Below are 10,736 nucleotides of genomic sequence, written 5' to 3'. Positions count from 1 at the left end.
AAACTCAATGTTTATCACAAGTCACATTCTCTTCAAAGAATTTCTCCCTTTTTATAATTACCATAGTGATAACTATTATTATTTTGGCCTTTCGCACGCCCACATTCATTGGTCAACCACTTGTCTTCATTTAGACTTATCATGCACTGCTATCACATTCACTTCAAGAATGGAGCAAATCAAGTGGGACAAGAGCTTCATGCTTTTTCATAAAAATTACATTATTTTTTTTTTAGTTATTATTATTATCAATATAGTGCATTAGGACTCAAACCCAATGCCTTACCCATATAAAGGCATGTTAGGCCATAATGCGTTAGAACTTGAATCCAACGTCTTTTCATCAACATAGTGCGTTGGGACTTGAATCCATTGTCTTACCCTCAATCTTTGGCATAAAGGGCCAAAATTCACTAGGACTCGCACTCGAGCCTTTAAAATAATTTTCGACATTGATCTCTTGCAATATTATGGGAATCACCATGATATAGAAACGTCAGGCTACATCTAATGATTGCTAGGCCTGTTGATGCCATGACATTATTTGGAAACCAATACATAAGGATACTTCCAACTAGGTGAAGTATCGATCAAACAAGAAGTACTAGCTTCCGCTCCAAGACTACATCATTCTATGAGCAGCCTATACAGATCGAATGGCCAAAAGCTGCACGGTGGATTAGTCATACATTTATATAGACACAAAAATTATTTGCAGAGGCTTTTATTGATCTTAAGTGAATTTCTATAGAGAATCTAACAATGAAGCCTTCAATGCCAACAGTACCACCAGTGATATTCAAGGCATAACCAATGGTTAGCCCCTAAATAATGGTATTAAGCTGCTAGCAATGAATCTTAGAATTTTCAGTGAACTGTTGTTTTGGACATAGTTATTATATTTAGAGTAAGGATAAGGGAAACTTTAGAGTAAGGATTATATTTCAAGAAATTATTGTTAAAAGGGAAACTTTTAAGTTAGTTAAGCGTGCAACCAAAATATGAAAGAAGAAAGAAGAGAGTTCACTCGATAAACTTCATACACACCACGAGTATTTGTACACCCAGAAAAATAAAATTGTAATCGAATTTTAACATAAGTTAAAATTTTAACATAGTTCATCTATTTTTCGCATAAAATAATTAATCAATTCAATTCATACAATTATAGAAGGGGAGCCTTGGATTAACGGTAAAGTTATCTTCGTGCGACCTATATGTCACGGGTTTGAGTCAGCCACTTTGGTAGGCTACGTATATCAAGCGCCTTGGGATGCGACCTTTCCTCGAACCCTGCGTGAACGCGAGATATTTCGTGCGTTGGGCTGCCCTTAATTCATACAATTATAACCCTTGCATGACCTACAACATAGGAATGCGAGGAACTATGCATCGATAAAAGAGAACTTAAATTCGATCACGAATCAAACTATACAAGAATAATTAATTAAAAAAGATTGGGATTTTTTCCTTTCTTCCAAACGTTGTTGAGCGATAATTACTTCAAATTGACTGCCTCTTCGAACGAATTTAACTGCATGTGGGCTCTTTTCTTTGCATATGCCCTTTTCTCTTTTTCCTTTTTCTTTCTTTTTTCTTTTATGCTTAAACTTTGAACTTTTTTTTTTTCCAAAATTAGTTTACACCCAGCAAATTTCTTTCGCTTTTTGCTAGTTAACATTAAACCGATCTCGTCCCCAAAAACAAAATTCAAAATAATATACGATGTATTTACTTTTTATATTAGATATAAAAAAATTGTGAAATTTAAAAACTTGTTTGTAGAAGTTGATGCTAAAGTTTTTTATTTCAAGCTAAAGCTGAAATTAAAATACAAATTAACAACTTCAACTTTGTTATAAGAAAAATCAAATTATGGTGGATGTCTACTCTTCCTCCATGATCTTATCAAATGCTTAATGACATATTCAATGACATATTTCTATGCTTAATGACATATTCAATGACATATTTTTCTTCACTTTTCATGCCTATATAAAGGCCTTGTAATAGATAGAAAAATACACACAATTGAAGAAGAAAATCTCTTCCTTCTCTCTATCTCCATTTCTTATTCATGTTTTACTAAATTGCTTTTATTTTATAACAACATGTCTTGTTCATGTTTTACTAAGTTGCTTTTATTTTATAACACGTTATCAACACGAATTGCTCATTTCATGATCTTCTATGTCAAGACTATGTAAATTATAAGCAGGCAATGAGATCAATTACTTTGAAAAACGTCTTGGATGATAATACAAAGATAAGTTTTACATCCATCTAAACACATTTATATTTTCATATCTTTGCATTAACTTTATGTACAGTGTTTAGTAAAAATATTTTTTTCAATTGTATCCAGTGAAATAAAGAACTGAAAAAGTATGTCTTTATTTGCTACATCTCTTATAGGACAAAGATAATATTCCAACGTATATATATGTTCTGACCTTTTACATACTATGATAGATAATTATTAAGGTAATTTAGTAATAATATTTTTACCATCACATGATATATTTCATTGAAAGCAAAATTATCAAATATATAGGTAATTTTACAGTACCTTGCAAATTTGGCATTCGAATATATAATCAATATAAACTCATTATAGTTATAATTTATAATAGTCACAATTATGCATTAAGCCTTAAATATTTTTGCTGGAAACATAAGGCTCATTCCTCCATATTGGATTTTTTTGGTGAAGTTCTTATAGTCTTTGAAATATAAGTGGTTATAGGTTATCTGCACCTTTTTCCTAATTAATTTATTAAAATATAAAAGTGATTGTATTATTTGAAAAAAAAAAATGGCATATATCCTAACTAGTATTTTTGTTACAGAGGAACTGTTTCAAGATTGAAATAGTTATATATGTCTTCTTGAAAGTTAATTTACTTATGCCTATAATTATGAAATAATAATATTTTAAAGGCTCGAGTACGATTCCTAGTGAATTTTGGCCTATTATGTCAAAGATTGAGGGTAAGACGAAATCTCATCTGATTGAAGGTCTAACGCTTATACGAATACTAGTCTTTATGCATGTATGCTGCACATGTTGTGCATAAAAAATGACAGAAGGTGTAAATATGGTAACGCCTCACAATTTTCGATATGGATGATGCTGGTTATTTGCATTTGTAGTTCCACTTCTTGTATTATCTTTCTTTCTTAATGGGACCCTGGAGTTTCTCATTAAGAAAGGGTGTCTGGAGGAGGAAAAAGAAGCCCTCAAGAGATCAAGAAAAAGTTAAGCAAAAGTATAGTTGCAGATGTTGGCGGGCTTTATAGAAAATAAAAGGCAAGAAAAGGAGGAAGCTATTACATTCACCACTTTTAGTGGGTAACATATTGCCCAAGTTTTCTCGTAGTGTTGGGCTTAGACTCAATAATATTCTTCGAACTTTTATCTCTTCAATCAACTAGATACACATATAACGCCTCGTTTGTCGCTTATAATCCTTCTTTGATTTTATAATGTAAATAAAAGTCCTCACAAATCTCATCTGATTGAAGGTTTTTCGCTTATACGACTACTAGTCTTTATGCACGAATGTTGCACGTGCATAAAAAGATGCACATAGGTACACTTGTGCATAAAAAATGACAGAAGGTGTAAATATGGTAACGTCTCACAATTTTCGATATGGATGGTGCTGGTTATTTGCATTTGTAGTTCCACTTCTTGTATTGTCTTTCTTTCTTAATGAGACCCTAGGGTTACTCATTGAGAAAGGATGTCTGGGGAAAAAAGAAGCCCTCAAGAGATCAAGAAAAAGTTGAGCAAAAGTATAGTTGCAGATATTGGCGGGCTTGATAGAAAATAAAAGGCAAGGAAAGGAGGAAGCTATCACATTCACCACTTTTAGTGGGTAACATATTGCCCAAGATTTCTCGCTAGTGTTGGACTTAGACTCAATAATCTTCGTCGAACTTTTGTCTCTTCAATCAACTAGATACACATATAACGCCTCATTTGTCGCTCCTATCATTGCCAGAGTTGTTAGAGCTGGAGTTGTCAAACTAAATTATTTGAGTTATAACTTCTTCGATTGACTACTCTGGTGATCTCTGCATGCTTAAGTATGGTTTTGGCGCATGTTTCTTTGTTAGGTCTCTTCATTTCAGTAGGAGATCCTATCTTTTAGCTGAGCTGACACCATGCTTATATTAGCATAACATTTGTCATCCCCCTCATGGTCTGCAATATTTAATTTTCTCTGGGCCTTGTGATTGGATTGAGGCATCCTACCCTGATGAGATCCGAGCGCTAGATGCATCTTGGGAGACGAGCATATCTTTGCTTATGTCACTGGTCATGAATCCGTTGATTTTGTTGCTTCTTTGTGCTCTCAAAGCTTGGAAATTCGTGCTTTTTGCAGCTCTGACTCTAGGATTATGCTTCTCAATCTATAAATTATTACCCGAGAGAGAAAAGAAAGATGGTGAAGCATTAAGTAAGAAATCCGAAAGCAACATTGGCTTTGGAAGAGATTTATTCCTAAAGATCGCAATGTTGAAACGATGTAGTTGATGTCAGTAGTATTACTAAATATTTCTCAAGAATAATATAATGTTAGGTAAAAATAACTAATAAAATTATCAAATTCTTATTTAATACTATAAATGAACTCCTCAAAAATCTTATCTTATTGAAGGTCTAATGTTAATATAAAACATTAGTCTTTGTGCACATATATTGCACGTGCAAAAAAATGCACGTACATTGTACTTGTATTTCACTTTTAGGAATAAATTTGGACTAGAGAAGCTACATTTAGTATAAGAGCGGAAGCTGATTAACTTACCTTTTATAGGTGTCGCTTTGATGGCTATCAAGACACCTTATACACACACAAAAAAAATAGACAATTCTACCATATTGTGAAGTTTTTTGCACTACAGATTTCTTCTGTGGTGATGCGACAACCTTGCTCCAGAACTGCTTAATCAAAAGCACTCATGCCATTGCTCCAGTAGTATAATACAATTACGACACAAGGGAGAGAATTTGAGAACATAAAACTAAAAAATAAGGCAGGTTACCTATTACTAACAGTTAATGCAATATTTAAAAAAATTATACTATCAATAAATGCAAGTTAAATTCCTGTCTCTTTATGATCACTAATCTAAGTAAGAATCAGCAACTTGCAAGTGAGATTTATTTTTTTATGTTTTTACACGACTGTATTTTCACTAGTTTAAAAGGTCTCTTTTTTTTTCTTCTTGAATTCAATACCTACCCCCTAATGATAGGGGTGTCTATGGTTCGGTTCGGCCGGTTATTTTATAAAATTGGTATCATACTAATTTTTCGGTTATTCTATTATGTATAACCAAAATTAGACTTTTCGAAACCGTTCCAATCATGTCGGTTTCTAATCGGTACGGTTCAGTTAATTTTCGGTATTTTTTAAAATATCATATAAAATTCACCAGTAGAAGTAGAATGCAATAATATACGTTCTTTTATAGGACTTAGCAAAACTCTCTAGACATTTTTACTGTTTAAAGAGTGATGAATTAAAAAAAATAAAATATTGCTAGAGTATAGATCCATCAACTATTCTACAACAACGTAAAAGAAACCAAACAAAGGCAAAGAAAATATAAATCACACGAGCGGAAAGATATTAACCAAGTTGGGACTCAAGAATAAAGTATATAGAAGATTAAATATTCAAAAGGATAAATCTAAATTATATGAAAGGAAACATATTCAATACATTGTAGTTTGCTACTCATTATCGCTAGAATACTTTGTGTCTTGCTAATAAAGATACTTGAAATAACTTAGTTTAAGTAGATGTAGCATAATAGGTTTTAGGAATTAGTATTTTGAGTTTAATTACTTGTTAGCTTGTAATAGTTTGCATAATTCCAAGGCCCAAAGAAAAATTTAATGTATTATTATGTTTAAACTTACTAGATAAATATATTTTTCATATGTAAAATTTATTCGGTACGGTTCGGTATTTTTTCGGTTTATTTTTATAAAATAAAAAATCTACCCTAATTATCAGTGCGGTTATAGATTTATATAAAAACCTACGATTTCTTAAAAAGAAACCTAAAAATCAATTCGGTCGATTTAGTCGATTTTTGAATATCCATTGACCTAATGATAATTAAATCAAGAAAAGTATAAGTGGGTCATCTGTTCACGTCATTGACCTTGTCAAGGGCCATACACAAGTGGCTGTCAACTTAATCAAATAATGAAACTTGCCAAGCAATCTTTACCTAGATGTACATTTTAAATATGCTTTCATCTGCATTTTTGCAGAACCAAGAAATAAACTACTATTGACACTGAAAAATGCAAGGTCTCAAAATCAAGATTACCAAAACTGCAGAGTTAGAACAGCCAACATCAGCTCAAATAGTTGCTTCTATTGATGATCTCTTGCTTGAAATTTTATTACGCCTACCTATAACATCACTTCTTTGCTTCAAAACAGTATCCAAACATTGGCTTTCTCTCATTACTAATCCAAAATTTTCTGTCCTCTGTCACCCAAATCCAAATCCTGCTTTAGGCCTTTTCTTGCCCTCTACTTCTGTTTTAAAACCCAAGTTTGATTATGTCCATTTTGATAGCCAAAATCCAACAAATCCACCATTTAAGAAACTCAAATTTACTAAGGACCCTTTTGGCATTACTATTCTCCAATCATGCAATGGACTATTACTTTGTTGCAGCAACCGAATTCGTCAGCCTATAAATTACTATGTTTACAATCCCACTACAAAGCATTACACAACACTTCCAAAATCACTTCTTGGAACTGAAAATTCCAAGATTCATGGTTTAAGCTTAGCTTTTGACCCTGCCAAGTCTCCTCACTATAGAGTAATTTGCATTCGCGATTCAGAGTTATCTCCTCAGCATTATCAGATTGAAATTTACTCATCTGAAACAGGTCCTTGGAGATTATCAGGCGGTCCATTTATCGCTGATGTTAATTTTAGTACAGGGGTTTATTGGAATGGATCAATTCACTGGATTAGTACTAATGGAAACTCGAATTCTTTATGTTACAATATTGATCTTGAGAGCTTAGGCGTAATGCCAATGCCACATGTGCCCGATAACAACATATCATTAACCACTACCTATTTCGGGGAATCTTGTGATCATTTGCACCTTATACAAATTTCTAATCCACAAATCCAGTTTGATGTATATGAGATGAAACGAGACTATTCGGACTGGTTTGTTAAGTACAAGGTTGATCTTCAACCTTTTGCTACTGCCTTTCCTAAGATACTAATACATATCTTGACCCTTTTGAAATTGATTATTATAACTTCGCGATATTATCTCTGGTTCGAGGTAGACGAGAAGAGGATGCATTTATGGTACTGGCAATTCCTGGTGATTGTAAGGCGATAAGGTACAATCTTGTAAGCAAGACTTTTCAGAAGCTATGTGATGATGAGGTTGGAGATGAACAAGTTTGTTTTCTTAGTGCAGCTGCTGCTTTTGAGTATATTCAGTCTTTATGTTGTGTTTGAATCAATTGCTAAATTTTCGATACACTATAGGAAATAAGGTCTGTGATGTCTTGTTTGGAGAGAACTAGGAAACAGAAGATATTAGTATATTTTTAAGCGTCTCTTCTAAGGTCGGCGTAAGGTCTGCGTACACTCCACCCTCTCCAGACCCCACTTTGTGAGATTACACTGGATTTGTTGTTGTTGTTGTTGTTAAGCATATCTTCTACTGTTTAAACCAGAGAGATATTTTCAAGTTCCTCTCGATCCTATTGTTGTTGATGCATGGTTTCTGTTTTCCTACCAAGAGGGAAATTTTCATGCATTTTTCCATACACTTTGTTGATTGGGAAGTATGTTTCCTCCTCTTGCCCTTCTCCGGACTCCACGCATAGCGGGAGCTTAGTGCACCGGCTGCCCTTTTTTCTGATGAGTGGCATTTCAGCTTTAAGGATGTTCAGAAATGAATCTTTGTTTTGTACATATGGAAAAATGAACTTGTTAATCCTAAATTTTGGCTGAACTTTGTATTCACAGAAAAATGCTGGACATTTTGATAGTGTTACATAAGAATACAGACAAACTCGACAACAACAATAACTGCCTCAGTCCTAAGGATACAAACAAACTCATCTATGGAAAAAATGAAAAAATGAAAAAAATGAAATTGACAAGCAAGAAACTATGAACTATTTCCACTCATATTATAGATATTAGTAGCAATTGTTATAAGGCTAGTCACAACTGCTTGAACAATCATGATCACTGCAATGATCTTATCTTTTCGCGAAGATATACCATGGACATCTCTGCCAAACAAGAAATCAATATATTAGCACAAACAAAAGAACGAAAATAACTTCAAATCGCTATAGGAGTAAACACGAGTGAGAGAAAGATAGATACCTGAGGGCAATTGCTCCTGGAAATATGAAAGCAAGGCAAACACCAGTAGTTGATCCCATGAACTGGAAAATGTACCATATAGACGGGATAAAAATGGCCGCTATATATGAGAGGGCTAATAAAACCAAACTAAGAGACACGAATCGTTTGTTGTCAGTTGCCAAAAAAGGCTTCTTAGGGAAAATGAGTTCATCTATATTGGCCCTTAAGGAGAAGTTCAAGAGAGGAAACACCAGCATCAGGTGAAATGCATAGCTCAAACGAACTATGTCGTTTAGCATTGAACTGATTGCTGAAGTACCAGAAGATTTGTCGAAATTTACAAGTATGTCTGGCATGATTGAATCCCCGAATAAAAGGTACCCGAAAATGCCAATTGAAAAATAGATAGTTGCACATAGTACTAATGAAATCTTGACAGCGGACGACATAGCTGCTGGTTTTCCCAACTCAGTTCCAATAGGATGAACTGCATAACAAGTTATAATGTCATATTCATCATTCAAGTTAACATAAAACTAAACAAGAATCGAAACGAATGTAGGGTTCTTACTTCTTACCATTGAAATGAAATGTAAATGCTGTAACAATGACTGGAACCGCGGTGAAAAGGTTGAAGAAAGATGTTTGATTATCCATCCGAGGTAACATTCTTGGACTTGCTGTTTTCCCTTTTAGGATTGCTATAATTGCCATTACTGAACATATGACAACAAATACAATTGCTAGTAAAACTGCTAATGCTGAACTCAACCACAATGATTCTGCAATCACACGCCGCACATAATACAAAATGTCAGCAATTCTTCACTGATTTGGACACATATATATCGACTAGGACAACGAATTTTATAGAAATTCAACAGCAAAAGGGGTAGTATGTACTGACCGATACGTCGATAGAGGACTAATGGAAGCATAACAAACAAGACAATGAAGAGGATGGCGAAATTACGAGAATTCCACCAATGAATCCCAAACCATTCTTGTAGAACACCAAGATGTTCTCCTTGTCCAGATAGAACATCTCCTGCTCATAGAAAATAACAGAAACTGTTACCAGTTGAATCAATCACTCAATTTCATTCAACTTAATTCCTAAGCATATATTTCAAATTTAGTTATGCATCAGGTAATCATTAGAAAAACCTCCCAAAAAAGGGTAAATCCAAAATCAAGAAATTAGAGAAATCAAGTAATTCATTATGTACTCCCTCCATCCCAGTTCATGTCCTTTTTAGTCGGTTTTTATATTTAGTAACAATTTAACTTCAAACTTTCACTTTTACCTTTAATGAGATGATTTATAGTCACGAATATTTATGTCTTGTTTAGACCACAAGTTTCACATATCTTTCTTACATTCTTAAATTGCATGTCCAATCAAACAACATCGTATAAATTGGGATGGAGGCCGTACTAATTCCATTTGATTTGATTTCAACTAAAAAAGGAAAGAACCAAATAGTTTTTGGCTCTAGAAGTTGATGAAAAGCCAGATATACAACAACACCTTACCCCTAACTCTCGCGAAGGTAGAAAGACTAGACCCTCGGCTAATGAAAAGCCAGATATGACTTGCTTAATTCAAACAAAACATATTGCACACATAAACAACAAAGTTATAGAATCAAGAAGTTAAATTTATGCTTACCAATAATAATAAGGTACATAATCAAGCAACCAAGATTGGTGACCATAACAGCAATTTGCACAGCAACAGAACCAATCTTTCCAAAAGACTCATTCATTAATGCAGCATAAGTTTTCGACTCGCCCGCATATGTAAACCTCAACATGAAATCAACCGATATGTCAACCAACAAAGCAACTATTACAATCACTACAAAAGCTGGAATTACACCTAAGACTTTCATAGTTGCTGGAACAGACATAATTCCAGCACCAATAATACTTGTTGAAACATTAAAAACTGCTCTCAAAATCAGTAGCTGATTTTCCTTAGTATGAGAATTTGTCTTTGGCAATAGAGGAATGTCAGCTCCAGCTTCATTTTTTGCCGGAGCCATTTCAGAGACAATGAATGTAGTTTTCTTTGTTTTCTGTGGTGTTTTTATGTTTCTATATTCTGCTATTTAAAGTACGTAACAATAATTGACTAATTTGGTAAATTTACGAAAAAGGGTATGAGATATTGGTAGGTACAATTATACAAATGAATGATTAGTTATAATCACTATTTTATGGGGGGGTAAAGTTGGAAATATAGTGAGGATGATAGATTTAGTTTAGACATTTTGAGAGGTGCATATGGACGTGGCAATAGCGACCGGTTAGATAGATTAAATGTACGTGGACGC

The 10,736-nt window shown here is 33.7% G+C and overlaps 2 protein-coding genes across 2 annotated transcripts; one reads left to right on the top strand and one right to left on the bottom strand.

Annotated features, from left to right (window-relative positions):
- The first annotated feature begins 6,331 nt into the window (after window positions 1-6,331).
- Window positions 6,332-7,530, top strand: LOC107779620 (F-box protein At5g07610-like). The gene is made up of 2 exons (XM_075228622.1): window positions 6,332-7,243; window positions 7,402-7,530. Exons 1-2 carry the CDS (start codon window positions 6,332-6,334, stop codon window positions 7,528-7,530), a joined length of 1,041 nt encoding a protein of 346 aa, XP_075084723.1.
- Window positions 7,531-8,013: 483 nt separating this feature from the next.
- Window positions 8,014-10,494, bottom strand: LOC107779616 (amino acid transporter AVT6C-like). Its single transcript, XM_016600072.2, has 5 exons — window positions 10,070-10,494; window positions 9,305-9,445; window positions 8,976-9,179; window positions 8,416-8,884; window positions 8,014-8,318 (listed from the first exon to the last, which is right to left on the bottom strand). Exons 1-5 carry the CDS (start codon window positions 10,443-10,445, stop codon window positions 8,192-8,194), a joined length of 1,317 nt encoding a protein of 438 aa, XP_016455558.1. The 5' UTR covers window positions 10,446-10,494; the 3' UTR covers window positions 8,014-8,191.
- Window positions 10,495-10,736: the final 242 nt, after the last annotated feature.

The sequence above is a fragment of the Nicotiana tabacum genome, chromosome 13, assembly GCF_000715075.1.
Source record: "Nicotiana tabacum cultivar K326 chromosome 13, ASM71507v2, whole genome shotgun sequence".
NCBI classification, from domain to species: Eukaryota; Viridiplantae; Streptophyta; class Magnoliopsida; order Solanales; family Solanaceae; genus Nicotiana; species Nicotiana tabacum.
The sequence above is the reverse complement of the archived record's forward strand: the minus strand, read 5'-3'. Positions and strand labels throughout refer to the sequence as shown.

Excerpts from the sequence above, each read along its gene's own strand:
- LOC107779620 (XM_075228622.1), top strand. The coding sequence starts at position 6,332 with ATGCAAGGTCTCAAAATCAAGATTACCAAAACTGCAGAGTTAGAACAG. Across the intron at positions 7,244-7,401 it reads ACTGGTTTGTTAAGTACAAG|GCGATAAGGTACAATCTTGT; the intron begins GTTGATCTTCAA and ends GGTGATTGTAAG.
- LOC107779616 (XM_016600072.2), bottom strand. The coding sequence starts at position 10,445 with ATGGCTCCGGCAAAAAATGAAGCTGGAGCTGACATTCCTCTATTGCCA. Across the intron at positions 9,446-10,069 it reads TATGTACCTTATTATTATTG|GAGATGTTCTATCTGGACAA; the intron begins GTAAGCATAAAT and ends TTCTATGAGCAG. Across the intron at positions 9,180-9,304 it reads AGTCCTCTATCGACGTATCG|AATCATTGTGGTTGAGTTCA; the intron begins GTCAGTACATAC and ends GTGTGATTGCAG.